Here is a 27722-nt window from a genome sequence, read left to right on the forward strand (position 1 = left end):
TTATTCTTAGTAGTTATTTGTGTATTTTATTTTTTTTTGGGGGACGAACGTTCATTCGAACATTTTAACAGAAGGTTGTTCATTCCGTTAAATAGCAACAAATCCATTTATTCCATTTGTTCCGTATGGTTATTTAGTTTCAGTAAACAGCATTTAACAAATAAAATTGTTTTTTTTTTTTTTCATTTGTACTGCAATGACCCGACATCAAAAACTTGTTTTAAAGAGCCGATTCCATGTACAAGTCGTTCTCTCGCAGCCCAATTTGCTCATGACAAAATCAGCAAACACAGCTGCGGGCTTAATGAGCCTCTCTCTTGACAACAAACTCAGCCGTCGCTCCCTCCGAAAAGCATTTGCAGACACTCCAGCGGCCCCGAGTGTCGCTCGTCCACCGTCGCCTCGCTCGTGTAATTATCTCGTCAATTAGCCCGGAGGTGGAAGGATATATGACACACTCGTCATTTTCACCCCCTTCACCATTTCCTACTGGTTCCCAATTGCTGGTAATTTTAGGTGTGCTCTTTCCGCGTGCACCGACAGCCTTCCTTTTTATTTCCGCGCTGATGGATTAGAAAACTCACCATTTTAAAGAGTTCCTCTTTCGAGAGCCACTGTATTTTGGTTTTTGTGAGACTATAAGAACCAAATGTACCAAATAACTGAATTATTTTGGCTTTCTAATGTCTGTTTATCTTCACATCTGCGTAGGCTCAGCACTGATGACTAAGTAAACGATTCAGGCTGTTCTTTGCATCGCGTGTCATCTGCGCAATGTTTTGCCAGAATTCAAATTTTTCAAATTTTTCGCTCGCGTCACCTTGAACGACGTGGTCTTTATAGGAAAGCTAAAAATAGGGCGATGAGATGGAAAAAGTCAGACACTCTATTCATTTTTAACAAGATGGTAAATGGGCTTGCTGGATTTTTTTTTTGGATGGGAGAAGAAAAATGAACAAAAGTGGAAATGGGATTTTGAATGATGAATGTCTCAATATATCCACCTGCGTTCGCCACAACAATGGCAACGCTGGAGATCGTTCACGAGTCCCCGCGGGAACTCTTGGCCACACACTGGCCCGAAAACTTGGCCGAGTCTTTTATTGTGCTCGGCGACGCATGCTTGGAGATGTGGCCCGATGTCTCTTAGAGACTTCTTTGAATAGAGATGGACAAAATAGTCGATAGGCCGGAACGGACTTGGCAGCTTACGGTTCTCTCGGAATAACAGACTCATTAATCTGTAGCTCCTCGTCGGGTTTGTGATGTCACTTCCTGTTTGCGGAGATATCTCGGTGAATATGCATAGTGGTGGTTCGGTTAAAAATATCCTTTTTTTTTTTCTGTTGGTTGTAGTCAGTCGCTTGTTTGCCTTCCATCACATTGGCAGCGGTGCACACTATCGCTCCCCGCTAATTGACACCCCAACACATTTGTAATTGGCATTCTGACACCTTTAGAGTGGAAATATCAACACCCGGGACATAACCGACAGCGGCGCACTCAGTCAAGCGCCGCCCGTGAGCACGTATCCATGCAGAGGGCGAGAAAACAAAGACTTATGAGACGGCGTTGCGTCTGTCCGTTCTCTCTGCAGCTGTTCACTTTGCTGAGCTCTCAATCACTTGAGTTTTGTTTTTGCGTGTGTGTGTGTGCGGGAAGATTGTGGGCTTCTAAATGTGTGTTGCAGGGTTAGCCATGTAGAAGAACAGCAGGTCTTTTTTTTTTTTTTACGGTGAACTCACCCCCCCTAGAAGCCATCGAGGTCTTGCCACTTGGTGCTCCGAGTGCAGCTTCCGTGAGCAGCGGCCTTTAATTTTTCAAGAGCTTGTATGCATGTTAACTTAACCTCAGCGTGACCTCGCCAATGTCAGTCTCCCCGGGCCCTCGAGTCGTGCTTTTTTATTCCTCGTCTCCCTTTTTTTGTCTCCTTCATCCCCGGCTGTAAAACGTCCCGGCGATGAATTCGTCGGTGATTGGTGAGCCAGTGATGGAGAATTAATTGCGAGAGGCCGCTGTCTGAGAATAGCACCGTTCCAGCAGAGCAGATTAACGGCAGAAAGATGTTTCTTCTAATTCTGGTGTCCGAGGTAACCGTCTCAGGAAAGTTTTTTTTGTCCGGCTCCACGTTCAGCGGCTCTAGTTGGAAGTTCCGTACTTCATTTTTTCCCCACATCCGCAATAAATCCTCAACCTATTCCCTGCCATTCACAAGTATCACGTATTCCCCCCCAAAACAAAAAACACATGCTAGGACTATAGTGCCCTTGTTCCCGTCGCCCCCCACCCAAAAAAACATCTCTTGTCGTAGCCGATCAGCGCAAGACGGCGAGTAAAGCAGAGCGAGAGGGAATGAAGGGATTGAATTTGACATTCAGACCCCGCCACCACCCCAGTCCTCCCCCCCTTCCTCCTCCCTTTGCCCCTCCGTGCCCCCAGTCATCCATTTAACCCCGGCACGGAGGCTGGTGCAATATTAATGCCCTTAAACACAGATGAGGTGAAAATGTGTCTGAAGGAGCAGGTCCCGATAGGCAGGGCACAAGCTCAGATATTCCAACACATGCACAAGTCATACTAATTCTTTTCCACTTAGACTGTACACGAAGTGGCCAGCCGGCCAGCCGGCGAGTGTTTGTGCAGTCTCGCTGTTTGAAACTGAAACAGGCTTAAGGGAGATTTAAGGATCAAGGTGCGTTTACATGAAATCCAAAACCCAGAACTGAACCTCCCCCCCTCCCCCTCTTGAAAACGAAAGCCAGGGCGTTGCGCACTCGGTGTGGAATGTTGATCTGAGTGGAAAAAGAGTGGAGGCAGGTGAGAGGTGAGGTGAGCGGACACGGGTGTCGAGGAGGGGGGCTCCGGGGCAGGAAATCGATTCGGCCCTCGTGTTACCTGAATAATGAATAAGGCGCTGTGTCCAGAGATTGCCGGCAATAGCTGTAAGGCGAAGTGTTGGACGGTCGTCGCGTGGACCGAGGGGGGTAAAAAAAAAAAAAGTGCCCTAGCTTGATCTCGACTTTCCATTTTTAATTTATATGATGATTCAAAATGCCAGGAAATGAAAAGTCCTCACCGGTGTCAGTGGGTTTGCAGCAGCGCCGCACTGCCAATGTTACCAAAGCAACATGAACCCACTTTTGAAGTTAATATTTTTAAGGGTGGAATGCTAAAGTGCAAATAATGCTTAGCGCCAAGAATAATCAACTCTCTGCCAATATGCAAAACACGTTCAAAAGAAGCGAGGGGCTTTACACTGGAAGACAGTTAGAAGTTTTCCTCGTTCTGCTTGCGGTTTGAAATTGTCAAAACAAAGAAAAAAAATCGTTAAGTCATCCTTCGCCGTATTGCGGTTTGATTTTGCAATTGTTTTTCGTCAAACCCCTTTTGTAAAAACAAATGAAACAATAGCATCTGTATTTGGTTACTTTTCATAACTTTTGACTTTATATACTGTATTTACACAGTTTAACAAAAAGCAGGTGCCATCTTTGACATCGATAACCGTCAATGGCGGTGAACGAGTTAAGATAATTCACCAGAGTTACAACCTCTGAGAGAAACCAAGACTTTGATGTGGCCCAGGCTGAGAATTAATTTGACACCAAATGGTTTGTTCGAGCCTTGACGTTGCTCTCTCGATCCATTTGTCAAGTCCGAACAGTCTGCCGAGTGTTTAGAGTCGTAATATTTGATAAGCAGACCGCATCCGAGTGTGTGTTTGTCATCAGGATGCTCCTGGCTGACTCTCTGGCTCTCGTTGGAGAATATCAAGAGGTACTACGTTGAAAGAAATCGACGCTGGCATGTAATCTACTTAAAGCATTGATTTATCTCTTTATCCAATTGTGCCGCCTCACGTAACCCGACTCCAGGCTATATCTCGTCATAAAAAGGAAATGTTTATCTCCGCGTATTCAATTAACGGGTCGGGAGGTATTTCCGAGGTTGTACTCCGACTCGGTTTATCCTCCCGCGGAATGTTGTCAAAGATCCAGAGATGTGTTTCTTTTTCTCTTTTGGAAGGGACCCCCAAAGACGTGGTATTTGGTGTCGTTGTTTTCTTGCGGCGAGGAGGAGAAGTGTGTATTGTAGTCCAAATAATTGGTTCAGGATTCCCAGCAGGGGGAAGGTAAACTGAAAGTGACACCGGGGCTGAGAGCGATGCCTTCCTTTTTTTGGCACTCGAAAAAACACAGTTGCTTCGGACTGAGAACGACGGCCGAGTATACACGTAAACATATCGAAGCTATTTTAGGCCTGATTTTGACACATTTTGAAAAATCCTCACGTGTGTACCAGCAGCGACCCTAATGCTTACCACCAGCCTGTTCTCGGATTCATTATTTATACCGCAGGCTACGTAGCAACTGATTTGATGTGATGCCGCATGGAGGGCAGACTGAGTAAGGGAGAAGGCCTGTTGAGGTTAAGTGCTCGGTTGTCTGACTGCGAAGGGAAGAGGTAAAGGAAGGGGGGAGGCAGCTTGAGGGTCGTAGAGCAACCATGAGATCATCCCAGGAGAGAAGATAGTATATTCCGAGATGCGCTTTCGGGAGCTTGGCCCCCATGCCACAAGTTTGCCGAGCGCTCCGTCTTGTTTGTCTTTAATAATCCACCAGGTCCTCGCTATGATGTTGGTGGCTCAGAATAGCTGAAGCTAACAAAGCCTAGCGCTAGCCTCTTTTACCACCGTCTGGGACCTGCACAGGTATATGAAAATTGTTGCTTCGTTGGACCGGACACTTCTCTGTGTTATCGTCAAAAGTCCTCTGTAAATTGCCAGATTTGAAGATATTAAAACACGATTAATCGATTTTTAAGCAAGGCAACAATCGACTAATCGGGTTGACCCTTGACACTGACAGAATACGCACTTCTTCTAAGCTAAGTCTATACAAATAAAAAAATAAAATTAGAATAGAAAATAATGTAAAAAAAAATATATGTATATACAAATTTATTGTTACACGCCTTTCTGTTTTCTATTTTTTCTATTTCTTTCTGGGAAGCAATGTGCTCAGTTGACAATGTTATTGTGTTGCTGTTCAATTTAAAAGGGAATGTTGCGAGCGCGTCCTTGCTTTATCTCTCGCTGTGTATTTCAGTACGCAAGGCAAACTTATTAAAAGCCCATGCTGTGATAACAGATTATACATTAGATGCAACTCCGGCACTCACGTGCATGCTCATGTGTACGTGCGTGAAATATAACCCCCGATCATCATATCGGAGAAGAAAAGTCAACACTGTTCCCTGCCACGCTCCATTAACAACAGCGGAATTCATAATCGCATTCATTTTCCAGCAGCTTTATTTAATAAAGTGGAATAGGCCTAGTGCCTCCATTACCATAATGCTACTTAACATTAATCTCGGTCATTAAAGAAGACTGATAGGCAATCCCTCGGCGCTCGGGTCTTAGAGATGAACTCAAGTCGGAGAATCATAACGCGGACCAACGCAAGATGGCGGTAAAGCGTTGGCCGATAGGAAAGTACGACGTCATTGTGTTCGGATGAGTAGCGCTAGCTAATAAATGACAACAGTATTGTTTTTTTGTCCTTGTTGCACTTCCGACTTTTTACCTCCACCTATTCCCTAGCCTTCGCCAGGCTGTCTTCTGATGCCTCCTCTTTACTCGCTTAATCAATAACCGGCAACCCCCCCCCTTCAACACGCACACTTGACATCTTCTTCCCGGCAATCCACATCCCGATTTCACTGGCTTCAGCTTTGAAGAAGGATGTCAGCCGGTCTCACTTCACGCAGCTTCATCACTCCAGAGACCCGACCTCGAGACATACCTCTCTTTTTGTAGCTCCGCTTTATCTCTTCATTGCTCCATTTGAGTCATATCTTCGCCCGGCGTCTGCGTTAAAATAAATAAACGGCAAAGAAATATGGGGAAAAAAACTTTTGATTCCGCTAAGTGGTAATTCACTGACTGGATACTGTTTTAATGTTTCATATTTTTATTACCGCTTTAGTGAGTGCTGTCATTTTCATAACTTGTTTTGCCAATGAAACTTGATTTTTTTTTTTTTTAACAATGGATCTGTCCTCTCTAATCAATAATTCACCAATTCTTTCCAAGCAAGCAGCGTTGCCATTGAACTTGATTTCACCAACTAATCGGCGGGATTAGGCCACTCATAAATCAATTGTCAAAGTCATTAAAAAAAAAAAGTTTTCCAATGCCCCATGACTTGGTAGTCAGTACGAAAGTGTTATGGCAATACATCCAGTATTATCATCATAAACACCAGGAAAGAGCAAGCGTATTTTTTTTACAATGCGGATCATTTGTCTCCACGTTTACGTCTTTACTTTTTGTTAAAAAACAAATTCTTTTGCCAAAAGCCTCCAGCTACTGGCAAAATTCTTTTCCTGCCGCCTGTATGAGTGATACTCATGTTGCTTGAAACTCACCCCAGAAAGAGTGCATTATTTATTCTCCAGTTTCACCTTCTCTAACTCTGGAGATTTGTTCAGAACATAGTGCAACTTTACTATCGATGTAATGCATCTATACACGGCTCGGTGAAATCTGCTTTTAAGTTTACAGTGATGCCGAGTCAGCGATTCTCTTTGGCATGGTCCGATTATTCTTCTATTGATGCTTTGTAATGGTGACTAATCCTCATACCATAGACAAGGCCTGGAACTCCTAAGAGTAAACCTTCTGGATGGTCTGCTCTTTTTGTTAACATGTTTAGTCAAGTCTGTTGAGATGAGCTTAGTGCGTTTTTGTCCCCCCCGAGAGCGACGCTGTGATCTGCGACAGAGCCCGCAGAGGCACCGACCTCCCATCAGATCAAGCACCGCTAATTAACTTGTTTAAACAAACCAAGGAGCGAGAGTCAAGAGAAAAGCTTTCAGTCTGGTTTTGAAAAAGCCATTAAAAGGCAGCTGAACTCAGTGACACAAACCGGGGTCGGCGTTTAGTCTTATCGACGGCCCGGAACCTGAAGCTTTTGTGTGTTGTGTGTGTTTACGTGGCAAGAGGAGGGAAGATTATGGCGCTCTGTGTTTATAGTGGACGCCGGACAGGAATGACAGACTTTTGCTGAAGTCTCCCAGATGTGAGCGAGGTGACCTTTGACCTCCCCGCGCATCGAGTGTAATATTGTCGTCTATGATCAAAATCTACTTTGTGTATTTCTGCAAGTAATTTGCCAGTACGTGAAAAGTGTGATGCGATTCTCGTGTTGTCGTCAGGGCGGTCGCGGGCAACGCTAACGAGCTCATTTAACCGCCACGGCAACAGCTTCAGGAAGTTGCACGTCCCCTTTCGTCTTTGTTGTTCGTGATCATCGGCAATTTAATTAGACGGAGCCGCTTAATAATAGAAACATTCAGGTTGAGTGGAAGCGCAATCTCCATGGGGATGTCGGACACACACACACACACACACACACACACAGACACACACACACACTGTACGTCGAATCCACTAGCATAATTGCGTTGGAAGTTCAGGTCAAATCAGCTTGTGAAATCAATCCCTAGTAAATGTTATTCTAATATCCTAGTCTATATTCTTAAATTATGTCTTTAAGTAAGCGTGTCTTCCTAGACCTGAGCCGGACCGAAAGTCATGTCAGACCCGCTGGGGCGCCTCAGCGTGATGCATGGTCTTCATTTCCCCCCCGCGGCCCGTCTCCCACTCCCCGCTTCCACCATGAGACAGACGGCGGAAATGAATGGTGGGGAAGTCATCTCCCACGTTGCCATTGTCTCCGCCCGCCGTGCGTTGGAATTAACACATTTATTAAAGTGCTGGGTTGAGACCTCCACTTATTGCGTTGCCAAGCGGTGCAGGCCAGGGGTTGCTCGTCATGAGAAAATTGAATTAAAAATGCTGAACGGGTGAATGAAAAGGTTGTTAGATTGTAATTGGGAAAAACTAACAGTCATTAGAGTGCAATGGCGTCATGAGTTTGATTTGCTCTGTGACCACAGAGCTTAAATCACCTTTCCCCATTGAAATGAATGGAAATGCCATTCATCGGTTCCAAAATTAAAACCCTCACAAATTGTCGTAATGCATTTTTGCAGTCTTTCATATTAACTCAGAGTTGGTCTGAAGACACCAAAGGTGACAGCAAAGGTGATTTTATCTGCTGAAGTTTGACGATCCGAGATCAACTCCTGACAGGTCCATTAGCATAGGTATGCGCTAAAATATGCTCCTTGGCATATTTAAGCCTTCCAACAGTCTGGCCAGTCACAACCAGCTGTCAGCATTTTTTTTTTTTTCTTCTTCAGGGAGCTCATACAGGAGGACGATGTTAGAAATTCTTGCTTCATGATTGGATCAGCTCATGAGTCTTAACGGCACTTCCCGTGGTTTTTGATTAGACCCTGCAGACTGTGAAGCTACTGTAGCGCGAACCCTTTGTGCGCTCTCATTTCCTGCCCCGTGTCTCCAGGCTGGGAGGTAAATAGCAGACGCTTTCATTCTGAGGCCGAGCCACCCTCGTCTCGTCACCCTCTGGCTTCATTTTCTCCTGCGCCGGCTCGATGTCATGTCTCAGGGGCACCTCATCTCCTGTCCCTTTGCACTTGGCCTTCATCAGCCCCCCCCCCCCCTCAAAGCCTTTGGGCTACAACATTCTAATGGAGACCACTTACATCTCCTTTTAAATCTTAACACTGCTGGTTAACCCCGTATTGATGTACCGAGACGCCCCGCCCCCCGGGCTTGATCAGCCGCTGGAGCAAAGACGTTTGAGTAAAGACAGATCCGGTTCGCAGACAAAGAAAAATAATGATCTCCATCCATCAAAAGCTGAAGAGAGCTGCGTTGTTTTTTTCTTTTCAGGCCTTCTGGTGTTTAACGTGTTTCACCTTGCCGTCCGTTTATTTGCGTCGCTGCTTTAAATGCTTGAGGCAACCGGGTCAAGGATCCAGGTCAAACGTTTGCTTGTCTCTTTTGAGGGTTACGGCTCGTAGAGTCGAAATGTTTTTAGGTCCAGGGCTCCTTAACGGGCGATGTGGTAACTAAGCCAAGCCCAATTCACTGGTTTGTGTTTTAGTTCCAAGATACGACTTGCGGAATGTCCGGAGCCTCCAGTTTGAGAAGCGCTGCTGTAGATAATGCAGATGTTAGCTGATGATTGATTTTCTTCATCAGGCCAGATGCTGGCCATACAAGCGTACAACAGAGCCCGAAAAACCATCAAGCCGCTCTCTTCTTCCCCTCAGGCTAAGGGAGCTTTATGTAGTCCAGAAACGCTTGTCCAAATATCTAATAAGCCATCTTTAGGTCTTTAGGCTACATCCCACCTTCATCTCCCTCATACCTCTCACTCCCCTGAGGCTTTTGCATCAAAGGAAATGTGTTTACCCAAAGGATCATACGCCATATCCCCGCTCAAGCGCGTCCGTTGGTATTCCCGGAGTATATCCGCACGACAGGTGGCCTCCCCCCACCCCCCTCCCTCCAATAAAACCCACAAGTTTGCTGTGGTCCTTTCAAGGGCCGGCCATACGTATCCTTTTACCCCAGGCAACGTTGGCCTCCCTGGTCTGGGACATGTTAGCAAGCTGCCAAATGAAAGGGGATAAATCACGCAAATGAAAACAAATAGAGCCGGGGCTAATTAAAAGCATTTGGGCTGCTCTGAAAACATATTTGGTGGTGCTCCCGGAAACATATGTTCCTCCCGGGGTCTTCTGAAAGGGAACAGTGTTTGCCCCCCCCCCCCACCCGCTTCTTTTCCTTTACTTGTCATGAATTTTGTGCACACACGCACAAAAAAAAGATACCGCAACTCAATGCTGTGTTTTCATGTGTGTGGTTGATTTGTGCTCACTTACTAATTTGATTTTTCTTCTTCTCTCTCTCTCTCTCCCACGCTCTTCATATTTTCCTGACGCTTCCGTCGCAAACAAAGGTAAGTGTATTCAGAAACTTTTTTTAACCTTTTGTCTGCACAGCAAGAACAAAAAATTATTTATACATGGATGTTTTTAAATACTCCATCGCAGGTTCCAGGTTTGAGGTCATGTTAGTTTGCAGAATATTTTTGTGCAATTACAGTCTAACCTTATTTTTGCGGTCTGTTAATTTTGAGTGTAATTTCACTGTCATCCACAAGATGGCAGCACACAGTTTTACACTGTGCTGAAAATGATTCAATGCTAAATTCTCTGTAATCCTGCTTTTTACGTCGACAAAAAGCTGAGTTGTACATTAATTTCCTACGCCATCATTGCCTTACGAGTTGCTGACATGTTACTCCAGTGCGAGTGAGGCAATAGCAGTTAAGAGGTTCACATAAACAGTAAGATCCCCGCTGGTTCATAAACAAACTCTCCATTTTCCGGTTCGGGCTTCAGAACGTTTCTCGCGGCGCAACCAGAAGCAAAAACTCCCTATAGTGGCTTCGCTCCCTGGCCCGCCAAAATGGATCAGCTGGAGGAGGGAAAACAGAAAGGCTCGCTGACCCGTGGACTAGTTCAATTAGCATTTGCTAGGGACACCTCCTCTCGGCAGTGACTAGCTTCCATGTGTGTGTGTGTGTGTGCACGCGTGCATTCTGTGGGTATAACTGCACGTCGGCCATGAAATATTAAAACATAAGGCTGAGAGTGCAGTGAGGTTGAACCCCTTGTTCCCCTCCCTCATCAAAAATAAAAGAATGGTGTGTAATGTATTTGGAAGACGGCAAGAAGGCTGGCTCATTTGATGGCCATGCTATTTAAATAGAGACAACGGACACAGCATTAGGTACACCAGTTGCCTAGTCTCAATTAAATTAGAGTTCAGAGTTTTCACATGAGAGCACGAGAGATTAAAACACCTGCCGCAGCCCGAGAGCCGCCCCGGACGAAACGAGCGAGCGCGTGTTTGCGAAATAAGGGTCAGAGGTGAGCAAGTTGAGTCGGTTCGCTCGTAATGGCTTTAACCTCTGACTACCAGCGCTGACCCGAGCCGTCTTTTAATGCGGCGTGACTGACGGCTGGGCGGCGGCCCGCATTCTTTGCGCCCTTTGTTCCGAGATTGATGCTACTCGTGCGCTCCGACTGATTGACACGTTTTGCGGCTTTTCTTACAACTTTACTGAATATAGCATCTCTATATAAGAATACTTTAAGTAACATTTACTTGCAGGCATGTATTTATTTATTCTACCATCTTTGGCAAACTGAGTCACTTCCAGTAGTTGTGAAACTCTTCTTTGCTTCTCGTGACTGTATTATACTGCCCCCGGTGGCCAAGTCGTGCACAGCAAAAGGAGCTCAAGGCACCAGTGAAAAAAAAAAAAAAACGATAAAGGCACTCAAATATCATTAAAAGGAATTTCGACCTGCTTGTAAAAGGGGGGATGATGTAAAAGTGTATTTCTGCCAAGCGCCAGTTTGTGCTCGCACAGCAGGCAGCAGCTTTTCCGCTAATGGAGCAAGAGGACTTGAAAAATGACTAATTGTCGCATCTATTTCGCTCATAAACGCGCCCCTTGTTTTGGAGGGAGGAAACCAAACCGCTATTGATGTTTCCCTGGCATATTGTTTTTTACATATTTAAAATACATGGCGGTGAGGAGGAGCTCAGCGCTATGTGGGAGGTGTCGGAAGAACATCTGTTCCAGCCTGTTGCAAAAAAAATGAGAGCTCCGAGGTGCTGAGTGAGACGTGCGATTGAAAATGCTTCCTGAACTGACCTCATCAACGTGTGTGCTGAGGCTTGAAGACTCTTACAAAGGTCACGACCTTTAATACCACTGTCTAGGTCTTCAGCAGCTGTTGTCTGCGTGCTGCAGAAGCGGAGATGTCGGATCATTTGGATTCCTATTCAGTATGTTGATGATTGGGGCTTTAATGACATTGATCGGAAGTGAGTAAAAATGCTTCCGTCATCTTTAGGCGTTACCCACTTCAATTATATTTTTTTGCAAAACAAGGCTGCTTGTGAGGCACATAGGTTGTGTGCTGTGCGGGCGTTGTGTTACTTTGCACATGAGTGTGTAGGCGTTTTGTCGAGGCGGATGGCAGCAGACGCCAGCTAATGTACAGGCCTATAAAAGCTAATGGATCCAGTGGGGATGGCAACGCTGATATGAAACTTAGAGGGGTGCTCTTGAGGTATATTGCCTTTAATATGCAATGTTGACGCCACATGGTGCGTGCTAGGCAAGTTTTGTGCGGAAAGCCACAATATGGCTCGGCTGTGTTTAAATAGCTGCGAGGAAATACTAGAACTGATTCTCAACGCTGTTTTTCTGTTTCGGTAGCATTTCCATCTTCAAATATTCTAATGTATTTAGAAACATATGTCTGAATTTACTTTATCATTGTTTTGCATTTTCAAATCACTTTGCGGTACTCTAATCCACGGCTCCGGCACGACATCGGTCGTACTATATATCATATAGTGTACTGTTTTGCTTGAAGCTTAATTGCAACAAGGTTGCTTTGTTGTCATGCTTTCAACTAATTAGTGACTAATGCGAAGTGACAGTAAATGCCACTGGTAGCGCTTCTTTCGCTGCAGTGTCAAGTAGAAACCTTTCATGTTCCGGGATTATTTGTGACCTAATTTGATGAGCCACGACACGCGTTTCAAAAGTGATTAAAATGAAATATCCAAAACACAAGTCCTCACGCCCCCATTAATAATTAACAAAAATATATAATAATAATAAAACTCAATTATCAATTATAATGCTTATAATTATATTATTTTGTATTATTATTTATTTTATTTTATTATTTTTATTATATTATTTCAAGCAATAATAACGGTAATATTAGTCACGATGATAATGTCAATGATAATAAAAAAATGATGACGATATTAACAGCTATATTATTTGGTAAGAACGGAGGAAGGGCTGATTATTTTAATCATAAGAATTCAAGAAGCAAGCCTCTCTATTTGATTCTGTTTTTGAATTACTCATTGGCTTGTTTTGTTTTCAACACCTGCTTTGGAAACAGAGCTCAGCGGTGCGGAAAAGCCCGACAGAAGCCTGCCGGAGGGTTGCGGATCACAGGCAAAGTCAAATATTTGGGAACGAGGCGGCCGAGAGGCGCACGCCTGAGATCTTTTCATCCCCCACAGATGGAAATCTGTGTGTCTGTCAGAATGGATAGAATGCTGGGAAGAAAAGACAATAAACAAGCAAAAGAAAAAACAAATGTGATTGCGATATCAAGTATTGGATTACGTTTGTAATATTGTCTACCATTCGAAAGCGAACACTCAATATCGCTGCAATGCCATCCCGGCGCCATTTTGTAGGAAATCATTCATAAAGTAAGGCACTAAAATGTAATATGGCGCTTCGGCTTCTTCCTAGATATTCTCTTATGTTCAACTTATTTTATCAACTTATTAACTCACATATAGCCTAACAGGAATCAGACTGAATTGGCTTTTTTTTTCCACAATATATAAAAGATGTGAATTTAACATGAATTTAAAAAAATACATATTGCAATAAATTTGACATCATTATTTCAAAAGATTGGATGTGACTGGAGGTCACCACACAAACCTGCTAAGGTTTCATAAAGAAAGATTGTCGCTCTTGTGGTAAACAATGAGCCGGACGAGATAAGTCGCATTTGATGTCTTTGAATGTTCTTAAATATGTAGCAGCTCCATTTCTGCTTTGGCTGCACAAGCTTCAATATGAGCCAGATAATTGGCTTCACTTTGTGTCCAGCCGCTGTCATCCCCGTTTTTTTTCTATTTATTTATTTTTTTAGTGCTTTCCAGATCTGCCACCAGGGAAAGTCATAGACACGCTAACTGTGAAGATGAGAAGAGGCAGCCTTCCACTTATTAGATGGCCACGCTATCTGTCCAGCTATCTTTTTCCGTCTCGGACGAAGCAAAGTTATTTGCATCGCCCCCAACCCGCACGGGTGGTGTAATGTTGCTCGGCTTATATCGGCGACGGGGGCTCCGTCCTTGGAAGTGGAAGTGGGTCATCTAGCGGACGGGCTGGAAGACAGAGCGATGCCCTCAGCCTTACCGCCGATCATTAATGCATGAGACGCGTAGTGTCCTGTTCCACTCGAGAGAAAAGGTCAAAGCCGCGGGAGATGGCAGAGGGGTGGTAACATGAGGCCCCCCCAAAAAAAGAAACAAAAAAAGGCGTTGCTTGTTTTGGTTGGCGCGTCCGTCAGGGAAAGTACTTAATAATACAGTGCCTATTCGCAGCGCTTCACTTTTTCCACATTTTATGTTAAAGCTTTATTCCCAGAGAAAGTTCCAGTCCGTCCTGTAATTGGTGGCTATCTGCAAAATTGAGTGACCATATTAAAATAATATTCACAGTCACATATTATTAGTGTTGTGGCCAAGGCCCGACCGATTAATCAGACAGCACATTTGATCTGTTGATCAATTTTATACACAGACTTGTTAAAACACAATTCTTAAATGTATCTGAACGTAAACAGGAGAGCAACAACTGCAGACAGAAAATTTAACAATGCTCACTGGAATATATTCTTTATCCTCTTTGAAAAAATATATTGCTATTTTGTTTTATAAGTCAAATATTAGTTATTTTTCCTTGAAAAACATCAATCTTTTCCCCCCTGAAACATTTCGCTGTTCATTTCTCACATTTGCAAGTTGATTTGAAATGTAAGCATTATTTATCGGGATATTTGGTTAATTAAGCATGCAGCGAGAAAAATTGACCCAGCAACATGATTAATCATGTGCTATTGCATTGGATTGCATTTCATAAAATGGCCAATAAGCTTATTTATGAGCATACGTGGCTGTTTGCGCATACATGTGAGCCTGTTTGAAAATATACACGATGGACGAGCGTCTGATTTGGGACCCCGACTCCCTCGCCGATCAATAACTGCATTTGTGTTGACTTCGGGAAGCCACCTATCGATTTGATTCTTAAGACGCATTAAAATCAGCTGTTTACATGACACACTCTCCCTTTGCCCATTAACAAGAAGCAGGAGCCTTGTTAATACCTGCAGACGGCTGCCCGCTTTATTATTTCGCTCCATCACAGTTATTATGGGATGTCGAAGCTTCAGTTTATCCTGCTGTGAAAAATCACTGATGTGAATATTTACAAATGGTTACAGTTTAACCGTGGTGTTCTTATTAATATTGTGAATGTGGGATAAGAAATACATAACGACATTCATCTGTTTTTTTTTTTATCAATCTCAGGCGCTGCTATTTTGTCTTTTATCGCCCCCTACTGTCGATAGAAGTTGACATCAAGTAGCCCTCGCATTGCTAACGTCACAGCTTACCTGCTTTCTGGATTTAATGTGGGCACTCTGCCTGTCTGCATGTGTTGCTCCACCACTTGTGTTCAAATATTAATTCCGTAACTGGTGCGATTAGTTAGCATGCACATGATGTTTTGCGTTGTTTATTAACATGGAAATCGGCGAACGATGAGTGTTAAAATCCCACGAGCCAGCCAAGCGAGCTTCACTCAAGCGTGGCTCCGTAAATGGTTGTTGTGGCTGCGAGGTGGACATGTTGTGGCTGCTTCGTTTGCATCCACAGGGGCGGAAGGTCGGGGAAGGAGGGGGGGGGTTACCTCACTTGCTTTCAGCGGCTGGCTGGTCTTGAGCAGGAGGGGTGGGGGTAGAAGAAGTGGTGGTGGTTGGGGGGGGTTGCCATACTTGCTCCTCGTTGCCCCGCCATTATACGTGGTTGACCTATTTCACTGGCTCGGAGGGACACAGGCGAAATCACAGGCTGACAGTGGTCCCCTGGTGAGTGGAGCTGGGTGTGTGATTCCCTAATGCAGTCACGCCCTTGCACACACACACACTACTACCCAAGTGTCTCTAACACATGCATTAACAGGTGTGATGTATTTTCACCCTTTTCCATCTCAGATATACAATTTTGTAAGAACGATATTGTACCAAAAGAATTATTGCACACTCGTGAGCCATTGTGGCTTGCTCACGCAGCCTTCTGCTGGAGAGTGCTGGTATTAGTCTGTAGGAGCCTCAACAGAAGCTTTCCACAAATGCCATCGATCTGCCAGTTTACTCTATGAGAGTGCCAATGAGAACATGATAGTCTGTTTGGGATGTATGCAGCTGATGTATTTTTCTCTGCAAGGTGTGGCTTGAAGGCTTTTGCTGTTTTTGTTCAGGCAAACTTTTGGAAGTCTGCTAGCTAAATGCTAACACACACTGCAAAAGCCATAGGTGGGCTAAGATCACTAGCGTTGATATTGCGGTACATTTAACGACAACGGTGTAGCAACACATACTGACAGACAATCTAACAAACTTCACAGCCGTAAATTCTTTATCCTGTGTAAAAAAAAATAAAAGGCTAGTATTACTCCGTTTGGATGAACTTTTTAGTTATGATCATAATGCGCAAACTCTTTCATTTTTCACACTTGATTTTATTATGTTATTACTGCTACTTTCTAATTACCATATATAGTGTGCTAGTTTTCTTTCAAAAACAGGCTGGAACACATTTTATTGGCATTTTTATTCATCTCAATGTCCACTAATGTATTCGGGGTTTTTTTTTTTGGTGCAACTTCCTACAAAAGTAAACAAAATGTTGAATTGAAGCCCAAGCCCCTTATAAATATGACATCAAGCGCAGCAGTAAATGCTGTTATAATTTATGGGAAAGAGAGGGGAAAAAAAATGTTGATTAGAGGCTGCACCCGGGGCCTGCGCGGTTGCAATTAAACCTGCAAAACAGTTATTACGGGCTTAGCGGAGCATTTAAAAGGCCGTCTCATGTGTTATCAAGCGATCAGCTGTAGTTTTTTTCTCCCCCCCCGCAGCCGTCTGCGGAGACTCTTGGCAGCGGCGATACAAATCAGCTGGTCAAAGCTTTGTGCGGGGTTTCGCTTTGAGTTGAGAATTAGCGTGTTGTACAACAGGGCCTAGCTTACGCAACACTGCCGAGACGTTAGCGGCGTTACCGTCTCACTTCCAACGCTGGAGCTCAAAGCGACGTAATGAAGTGCAAGGAAAAGCGGATAGACTTTGGTGATTTGTGGATGTAGAACCCGCGTGTGTGTGTTTGTGTGTGTGCATCCGAAGCCTGAGGGCCAGATATACAGTCATGTCTATTCGGCACTATTGCGGCTGGAGTCTTGTTTTTATTATCAGCGCCATTAGGGTTCCTCATTCGTACGTCTGTGCGTGCGGACCCGTTCATATATCACCTTCTCTCCCCGTCTACTGATGTTGAGGTCAGGATTTATGAATCTGCATTACATGTGCCTTGTCACATGAATTCAGCCATCACCCATGAAGAGCCACACGCACTGTACAAGCACACACGCATGTTTGAATATATTACAGCCCGTACTCACTCGCATAAACACACAGACAGGCGTAACTCGGCACGTGGCTTTTTGGCATGTTACATCACAAAGTCTACCAATTATTATTTTTTCTAATTCTATTAGTCAAATGGACAGACATGCAATACTTCTTGGATTATTATTTTTTTTTAATCTGTTTACCATGCCGCTCATCCCGATTGTACCGCTTGGGAGCAAAAAATTGGAATTGTGTCATTTGAACCATGCAGTGTAAATCCATCCCTGGGAGCATGTCGGGGTCCTTTGTGGGCTTCCACATGGCGACACACTTCCGGCTTCATGTCCATCGCATGAAGCGCTGTGCTCTATTTTTGCACAAAAGCATCCTATCCTATATGGGCACAGTGAAACCTCGGGTTACGAATTTTATTTTGTTCCTCAAATTGAAAATTTTGCAAAGAAGGAGATGTTTTCCACTTAAATGAATGGAAATGTGATTAATCTGCTCCAAATGTTGAAAGAATGAATGGCTGTCATTTGGATTTTTAATTGTGGGTGTCAGCCATTCGTCAGCTCTAGCCTGGCTGACTCGTGTGAAAATTACGACTCGTGTGTGTGCTTAACATGGGGTATATATTATTATGCAATGATTAATATGTCACCAAATAGAAGCTGACGACTGAGCCTTTGGCAAGCGTGACACGGCTAATGCACGGGGAGGAAAGGCAGGCAAATAAGTACATGAGGTCATGCAAGCAAAGGAAAAGCAGGATGAGTGTTGAGGGTGGAGCCGGGTGTCAGAAAGGATTTGGCACCAGCCACAATGAAGGGCGCTACGGTTTTCACTCGGCGACTTATCAGGCCTCATGTTGTCGTTTGACCCAGAAAATGAATTAGTAATTTGGGGTAAATCAAATTACGCGACTAATCAGCTCTTTCTTGTGGACGGATTCGGGCAAAATGACTTACTGGAATGGAAGATGTTAAAGTTTTCAAAAATAACTTTGTGTAAACTTTGTAATCCGAGTCAATGTGTAAAATTGTTGATTTGGTTTATAGTTTGCCATACCTTGGACAACTTTGAAGAAGTTTGTGATAAACTGTGAAAGATGGTTTGTACAAAATTTTATTTTTAACGCGAACACAAAATATTTAATATTGTAACTAATTCATTTATTTAATATCCTCAACTGCCTAAAATGACTTTAAATTACTCAACGTGAAGATGCTGTCATTCTCCATAGCAGCAGACGGTTTATTATCAAAATAATGACATGGTGCTGTAAATTGGGGTGATTTTCCATTCGCCCTTTGCGTGGTGCCAGAAAGCGGATGCCCGCTGTTCCGAGCCAATTAACCAGAGTACAGTCATCGCATCAAAGTACAGCGAGCACGACGAGGCGTTTAAAGAGTGTGACACGTCTCCTCCTCCTCCACGACCCCGCAGTCAGCGCCAGGTCAAGGTTGACGCGTGACGATCTTGGGAGCTTCGGCGGATGTATGGCAGTCGGTGGGCGGTGTTGACGCATATTCTTATTTGTATTGACACCTGCCATGAATCCCCCTCGATAGTTTCCCATTTATTTTGAATGGAACAGTTCAAATGCTTGCTCATAAAGTAACCTCATTCAAATCACGATTTTCGCCATGCCAGAAATGACCATGAACCAAAACTTCTTTTTTATTCAGCATTTTAGCATTCACATGCAATTTATCCGTAAATTCTGTTGCCTGCTCTGTAAGGTGCGAGCTAAGCCCCCGATTCCCCGCCCGCCTTTTCACCTACATCCTCTTCTTCTCCGTTCTCCCACCGACTCCATTCGTAGAGTACCGTAAATTAGTCCCGGGTGGTGACACGGTGCTTGCTGGGTAATTTGGACAATGGGCCGTTTGACAGCTCACCCATCACAGCTACAGCGCCCCAGGGAGCCACTACTCCTCTCGAGCTTTTTCCCCCCTCTTCTCCTATCTGTCCCCCCCACCTTCATGCCTCCATTTGCACTGACGGAGTGACTCGCTAAGTAGCGGCATCATTCTCCAATCACGCACCAAAATAGCTTTTCATCCAGGAGGGAACAAGCGGAGCTCTACAAGACGCCAGAGTGAAAGCTCCTAATTGCTGGAGAGCGAGCAGAAAATATGACAGACAGAAAAGGATCAAAAAGTAAGATTTGTATACATTAATTTTTAAAAACTCTCGGAAGGATGAAGAATGGAACTTCGAACAATTCATTCCCATAGGAGCCAATGAAAATGCTCCACGATTGAACCGTCTTCATCACAAATACGTTATCAGCTGTACAGACGATATTTTAAATGACGTGCGGCTTGACGCCTCGTGGAGCACATCAGTCCGGCTCATTTTAGAGTCTGCCTATATCATTGCTTCAAATATATTTTGAAGAGTCCTCAGTCGATAATGGTATGAATGTTTAAAGCAGGGGTGTCAAACTCATTTTTTATCGCGGACCGCATTGTAGTCCGTTTCCTTTGGCGCGCCATTATGACTGTCAATTATATACATTATAGGCTACACAACAAACTGATGAATAACTCGTTTTGAAATCACAGACTAGTAAAACCTGTTCATATACTTTAAAAACGTGAATATAATATATTTTTTTAAAAGTGAAGACAATTTGTAATTTTGTTGTTGATTGACACATGAAGTCCTTGCGCAATTTCCCTTTGCGGGCCACATAAAATGATGTGACGGGCCGTATCTGGCCCCTAGGCCTTAGGTTTGACACCTATGGTGAAAAGTCTATCTGTGGGCATTGAAAATTCCGTCCTTTAAATTAAATTGCATATTCGCATCTATTCACTCCCACGCTGTCTTTGCCACTTTTGTGGCTTCGAAGGCATCTGAAAGCACGGCGCGTCAGCTTTTCAGATTGGCACAACGCTCTGACCTTGCTCCTCCCGCCGACGGGAGGCCACTTGAACATCCAGACAGCGGCCAAAGCCTGGCGTGAAACTGGCGAGCGGCAGCCGGCAGTTTGCGGCCAGACAGGGCGGAGTGAAGGTCAGGGATGGCAATCAGAGGGAACATGTGAGCAACGGCCATGACTGATGTGCAAGAAGCAGTTGGAGGAGTTGGAAAAGAAGTCACAGAGAGCAAGCTGTGGTTTTAAATTGCTTGTCTACGTAGATGTCCTAATTATCGCTTGATTTGCTCCGCTGCATATTCTCGTGTGCAATGAATGGAGAAATGTGCACAAAGTTCAACAAAGTTATTAAATAATCATTTTGGACTAGTGAATTGAAAAGTCTTCCATTTTGCAAAAGCTTTTCTCCTATGATAAAGCTCGGTCCCATTTATCGGAATCCTTGCATTCGTAGAAGAATAGTTTTTCTTTTCGAAACTTTTGGCTCCATTTTGGGTCATCGCTCGTTGACCTACGATGGCGCATCTGTGAAGCGGCTGGCGTGTTTACCCCGCTAGCGTCTGACAACTCAAAAGAGCGTCCTCTTGTTTGTCTCCCCTGGAGAGGAAATATGAGCGGTTGAAAGGCTCGCGGGTAGGATGGGGGGGCTGATGGGGTCGCCGGCCCCTAACAGGAATCAATAAATGGCCCCCGCTGCAGCCAAGCGTTAGCCGCGGCCCTGCAGATAACGTGCGTACACGCTAATGTGGATATGAAGCACTCAGCCGCAAATAGACGTCCAAGTGGAAGGAAGCCGCCGCTTATTTACCTTCTTATCGTGGAACTCGGCGTTAAAGACAACGGCGGCGCTTATCGATCGGCGCTGGCGGAGGATGAACGGGCCTTTACTTAATCCAATACTAACAAGCATCGACCCGCAGAAAGTCGTTAGCATTGATTTATGTTCACTCAATATAATGGGGAGGTGTGCTGCCGGGCGATTTATAGTCAGAGTTGATTGACAGTCGATTTATGCCGCTTCACTTGACATGACAGGTGAGTGGTTTATTATTCTGCTTGACCACTCAGCTGTAAAGCACCTTGCGCTCTTCTCCATCGCCGCATATCAAAACATTGCCTAGTAAAGCCCCCCTGTTGTCTACTTAACCACCCAGCCAGTTGCTCTATTTTCTTTTACAGTAAACCACCACTATTCACCAGGGGATAGGGGGGCGAGCCCTGCCACGAATTGCAAAAAAAAAAAAAAAAAAGCCAGTCACACCTAAAAATGTTCAATGATTCCTTAAATGTTTTATATATTGGTGAATCTATTTTTTTAAAAAAAAAAAGAATAAAAAAAAACACTTCAGGAAAGACCCAAAATAATTGCCTGTAAAATCCCAATTGGAAATTGAAGAGAAAAAAAATAGCCATTAATTTTTCAAAATTGTTTGTATTTTCAAAAATGACATATACTTACTTCTTTGACACCAATGACTACTTTCCATTTCATCCAGGCACCTTCTGTCATTACAGAAAGCACAAAGGTTCAGCAATGTCTATTTTCCCGCAAGAATAATAATAATAGCACAGTAAAACAAGTGAATTTTTGAACCACAAATATGTGGGAGTCCGCTCCACTCCACTCCAAAACTATGACGGCAAATTTATGTCGGCGCAGCTCCCTCCCCACTCATCCTCCGTCTTCCTCGGCACAGTAAATCTGCGGGATATATGGAGAGCTTATCTGGCACGGGGGTGTCACAGCGCCGACATTCAGACTCTGTTATCACAAGACACTCTCCCTCACACACACATACACACACACAATAGAATATATATGATCTGTGAAAAACACCCCCACAAATATCTCACCCTACAGTGTGTATGCAGCAAGGCGGTAAATAGAGTCAACATTAGATTTATGAAGTACAGCGCATGCACGGTATATATTTTGTGAGCCATACGTGGAATTCATATTGTAATTAATAATTAAGTTGAAAATATATGTTAATGGATTGACTGCAGGTATTAGTCTACGTCACCTTAATCAATGCATTGAACTTCAGCTGACAAAAATGCCAGGAAAAGCCTACCAAAACATCAAAACTTTCTTCAGAAGCACTTAAAATATTCCCAGATGTGCGCCAACTCCCATTTAACATGATTGTTTCATTCTGAACATGGCCGCATCCCCAGTTGTCAGAGGGTGTGTACACTTATGCAACCGCATCATCTCAGTCATCTGTGTTCACGTCCTCACTTTTAGGTCCACCTTCATCTTGTTAGATTCCATACAAGAGATAGCAAGTAGTACAGCGTCAATAAAAATTGACTATTATTTTACGTAAAAGCAACTCGGCTCTCATTAAACCGCACCGTCAATCACTTTTCCGCTGGTGCACTTTGATGCACTCATTTGAATGTTTCTGCACGGCTGACCGTTATACTAATGATCCATCCTTTCGATTTTCTTCTTCACTCAGACGAGACTTCTTAAAACATTTTTTTTTTTTTTAAATTGGCCCATTTGATGAAAAATGAAGGAGCTCTGTTTAGCGGCAGTCGAGCCGACATGTTACGGGCCTTAAAAAAAGCGGATAATGGACGATGACGTGATTGCAGACGGGATGTATTAAAGGGCCATCTGGGATCGAGATCACACAGCTTCTAAGTACGCTGCAGTAATATGAGATGTTCTTCAGAGAGGATAAAGAATATATGCTGGCGATAGTCTACATGTGTTGCTTCATCGATTGCGTTTACATTTCTTAAATCCCTGAAACGATAAGCTAAATCTCAATGTGCTCTCTCTCGTCTTCCTCGCACGGGCCTCACACATATCTCCTCTGCCCGAGAGCACGCTTTAATATGTAATGGTGCCAGCGTTTGGGCTTTGATTCGCCCGTGTCCACGCTGTCGTCCTTTTACATTCCCGCTGTTAGGGGAGGCGCTAACTCTGCGCCACTGCCAAAACGAGTTCCCAAAGCTCTTGTTCACTCCCACGTGGCAGACAAGGCTCGACGAGGTTTTCTTCTTCCAATCTTTCAGTAACAAGGAAAGAAGGACAAACCCGTTTAAGGCCAGCGTGTTATTAATCACTCCCATCTTCAGAAATGACAGCCATCTAGCCACTGTGATCAATTTTTGCAAATATTCCCTTTGCCTCTTAGATTATTCCCTAATATGACTTCTGGTGGGTATTAGCAAAACTCACCATAATTACAAAGCATAATACAATCGGAATTAAAAAAAAAAAAGTGCTGCGAGGGCACGTTTCATTAAAATTTTAAAGCCTCACTGTAAAGACAATTTAGCAGCGTGGAGATTAAAATCAAGCCACATCATCACAAACACAAGAATCCATATTGCATTTTAATCAGACTTATGAAACAAACGAGGCTCAAATAAGAGGAAAGAGACTTTCAAATGCCTTATTGATGAGGAGATGCGCATTAGCATCCGTTTGATGGCTTGTTTCTTAGCTTAGCTGTATCAGCCGTGACTCCTTCAGCTTGATGCAGTTCAGAGAAGGAGCAAGGTAATGATGAGTGGGATCTTTTTTCTTTCTCATATTTTTGAGCAGCACTTCCATTTATGTCCAATGTAAAAAATTCTCTCAGTGAGGAAGTTGATGAATTAGAATATCCGTGGGCTAGTCTGGCCTTTACTGCTTTGCAAGTGTGCGCTCGCTTTCATGGTCGCCTTAGATTTTTGCTGCTTCACAGCTCGACACAGGGAAGGCGCCAGAGAGAAAGAGAGAACGAGTGTGCGAGATGGGGAGATAAAGGCAGTGGCAACCGAAAGACGGCGAACGCAATCTTTAATGAGTTTCGTTGACTCGTTTCTGGGTGCTCTGGTTGAGCATGTGGGCGGACTGGGGATCGCGAAAGCGAGCCAGGGCCCCAGTTGGCGTCTGTGGATTTAAGTGGAAAAGAAAAAAAAAAGCAAACTTGAATGTGTGAGTGAATGAGTGAATAAGCCGCTATAGTATGTTTATAGGTCACTTTAGGTTGCATGTAATTCACCGCAGATAAGGTAAACAAGACCCCCCCCCCTCCCACCCCGGTGAGGATGGCCTCGGTCACACTCCCCACCGCCCCCCTCGCCTTTCTCGTCTTTTCATTTCCCAGCAATCATCTCGGGGGGGGGCCGTGGCAGGTATGGAGGCAGAGATAACATTAGAGAGACATCACAGGGAGATATCTGGCCGAGAGAGAGATTATTCAGCGCCGCAAAGGCAACCAGGAGGCAACCTCTGTCAGACATCAAGGCTCCGGCGTGTCCGCACAGGACAAGGGAGGTGGAGGACACAAGGGCACGGACGAATTACTGATGCACTGATAAACTCACCCCCCCCTCCCATCCCCAGTCCTTCTCGACAACGATCAAGTAAAAACAGAAAAATTTCAAACCCTGTCAAAACAATCCGAGCTCATGTGGACACGGGGAAGAAAAAGGACTTTAGATGTTCTTGAGGTGACAAAATGAAACGCGTTTCCCGCAGAATTCCGAAGGTTTTTCTTGGACCTGCATTGTGAATCCAGCCTGAAGGCAAAGTTCCTTTTGGAAGATATTTCCCAGGTCCACGTGAAACAAAGCTTTCGGCCAAAAACAACGGCTTTTGGAAACGGTCCGCATCAAAAATCTGGCAGTTTTGCTACTTCTGCTGAATTATTGACGTCTTACCGGATTGACAGTAACAAAGGACAAGTTCTTCAGGTGACAAACGGGAAACAAATAGGCTTCCCTGTCTCCTCTTCAAAGGAGAAGTTTACCAGTTTTGGTGTTTGCTGCAGTTAGCGTCGTTTCGCGTTTGCGGCGGCGTGCACGATTCAAGACGCAGAGATGAAAGGGAGTTGTAATTACAGGGAAGCGTATCTGTCGACTGCAGAAGTATTAGAGGAATGGCGCAAAGTGGGCCAGGAGCCTCAGGTCATTAGATCTTCTGTGTATGTGTGTGTTAGCCAGTGAGACAAAAAGCACAGCCGAGAGTGAAACCGAAACTAGCTAGCTGTTAGCTTGCAAACTAGCTCGATTATTCGCCCTACTGAACTTAGTTTTATGAATGTAAATCCAATCTCACTCTCCCTTTCTCCCCCTAGTGGACGATGACTTTATAGGCCTCAGCGAGTTGCCGGAAACCTTCCCCTCGGACCCGCCTGAGCCGCTGCCCGTGTTCCTGATGGAGCCCGAGGAGGCCTACATCGTCAAGAACAAGCCAGTCAACTTGTACTGCAAAGCCACGCCGGCTACGCAGATCTACTTCAAGTGCAACAGCGAATGGGTTCACCAGAAGGAGCACACGGTGGAGGAACGCGTGGACGAGAACTCTGGTAAGGAGAACCGCCTGGTCACTGACATCTTCGTCAATCTAAACCAAATGTTATCACTTTTAATTATCCATACGTGTGAGTGGGAATGGATTTTTGTCTTCATGTAAAGCTTCTCCCATCTCTTCTCGCATTTGGTGTTTGGAAGGTAAGGTTGCGAATCTCCGGCAAGCCTATTTTTCCCACTAAATTCTCGGCTCCCCCCAAAGGCACCGAAGCTATTACACCCAACATCGCAGGCCACTGATTGGCTACATTCAGCCGGCGTATTGGAAATTGCATTTCTTTCTTTCCCCCCACAGGTACAAATCATTTCACGTTTAGCGCGTTTTCATCCGGCTGTTTACTCGCCGTCTCCATCGCGCACACATCCATAACCCGCTGTTGCACTGAGGAGTTATAGATATGCTTGAATCCGTAACACAGACCTCCAAAAAAAAAAGTGTTGCAGCCAGCATGAAAAGCGAAGGCGTATTGAAGTTTTGCCCTTTTTGCTCCAAATGTTACTGGCGCTTTGTGTTGCTTATTGTTATTGCCGAGAAGGCGTTTGAAGGTTGCCGTGTTTCTTTGGCCCTTTGTGTCAAAGGCGTTTGCGCTGAAAGCATCAACACAGAACAACAGCCCACGCGTCAGCACACACCGCAACCCCCGCTACCACAACAGCCCAGGCCCACGGGCTTCTTCCTGCGCAGATATTCCTTCATTTATGCTCTACAAACACACACAAACAAAAAATAACACTTGCCGAACAGTCAAGTTGGCGCGCACATCACTAAAACATGTTTGACTTTGAGATGAATTTATAAAATACAGAGCAGTATTTATTTCTGTTCCACTCCAGTCCTGCAGGGGGCCCTATAGGGGCCATCACACCAAATCAGCGCAATTTATTTTCCCAGGAAATAAAATGTATAACTGTTCATACGACCAGTCATTGATAACTCTGATTTATTTATTGTTGATGACTCATGCTTCGCTGTCTAAAGCTATGATGAGGGCATTGAGGTTCAGAACATTCAGGGAGATTTACCCATATCATTTTTTGTTAACAAAAACTATTCTTTTTGTAGTACATTAGCAAGAATAAAATATAATTTACTAATTAAAATGCATTACATTCTATACAAGCTGATACTGAAGTTTCTACTTCTCACTTTCTGACGCAGAAGTTTAATCTTTCTTTTTGAGCTTCTGTCTCTCACTTTGTATTTTTCACGTGCTCCTTTTTTTTTCTCCCTCTGTGTCTCACCTTCATGTCGAGCAATGACTCGCGATGTTCTGAGAACAAGGACAAGACGGGAGACACACAGAGGCAAAGTATACATTTTTATATATCATACACAGACGGCAAAGTCGTTTTTATTCAGATGATTACAGATCGTGTTGCCAAGATCTTTCCATGCAAACAATTTGACCTTGAATGAGGCTGGTTAAAACACGAAAAAAAAAGCAAATTATGGAATATGTTCTTAACATTCTGCTAGTATAAGAAACCTTTGAAATGCAGTGCTGCAAACATAACTGATCAATCGAGCTTGCCAACAAGTCAAGAGTACAGATGGTTCAATATCGAAGCTGGAAGATGAACAGACCAGGCTAAAAAAATAAGTTAGAATTTATCAAAGTTAGAATTTATCAAACAATACTGTGTGAGATTAACATTCTGTAGCATCAGTCGAAAGAGGAAATGCTAAAAATAAAATGTCGATTATATTCACTCTCAAGACAAAAGAGTCATTATCCAAGAAGAGACTGAGGGCAACAAGACAACAAAAACAGCAAAGTGGAGACTGTGGGGTGTCCAATAATAGCAAAGCATTAAATAGCACATTACCACATAAGAGCTTTTTTTATTCTCTCTTTTTTAAACACCAGACAATTGCGCTGTTGGCTCCGCCCCTCAGGGGGTGGGGGGGCACTGCCCTACATCAAAAACGCTCCAAAATAATGCAGCCAGCCGCAGCCAAACGTGTCTTCGGAGAGCAAATGGCCAGACAGAACGCGCTCGACTTAGTGGACGCCAGTGGGCAAAGTCACCATACATCATGTCTGATCCAAGCTAGTAATTGTCTTCTTTCCTGCCTGTCAGCGGCTCTCGACAGTATTAACATTGCCTGTGATTTAAAATGCAATTACACGGCGGAGCGTTTATGACCCGTGTTTGAGCGGGTTACCATGGCGAACGGCGAGATTTTTCAAATTGGTTCCGGGAGTTGCAATGATAGAACTTGTTGTTTGTTAAGCAATTAGTG

General features: G+C 44.2%; 1 protein-coding gene across 4 annotated transcripts in view; it reads left to right on the forward strand.

Moving 5' to 3' along the window:
• Positions 1-27722, forward strand: part of unc5cb (unc-5 netrin receptor Cb) — a 123186-nt gene that overhangs the window by 69599 nt on the left and 25865 nt on the right. For all 4 annotated transcript variants that reach the window (XM_088391487.1, XM_088391485.1, XM_088391488.1 and 1 more), the window contains one exon: positions 25243-25473. In XM_088391487.1, the coding sequence (XP_088247613.1) occupies positions 25243-25473 (231 nt within the window). The remainder of the gene's footprint in view (positions 1-25242; positions 25474-27722) is intronic.

Source organism: Syngnathus floridae, chromosome 12 (assembly GCF_059516105.1).
Source record: "Syngnathus floridae isolate MCC-2025c chromosome 12, RoL_Sflo_1.0, whole genome shotgun sequence".
NCBI lineage: Eukaryota > Metazoa > Chordata > Actinopteri > Syngnathiformes > Syngnathidae > Syngnathus > Syngnathus floridae.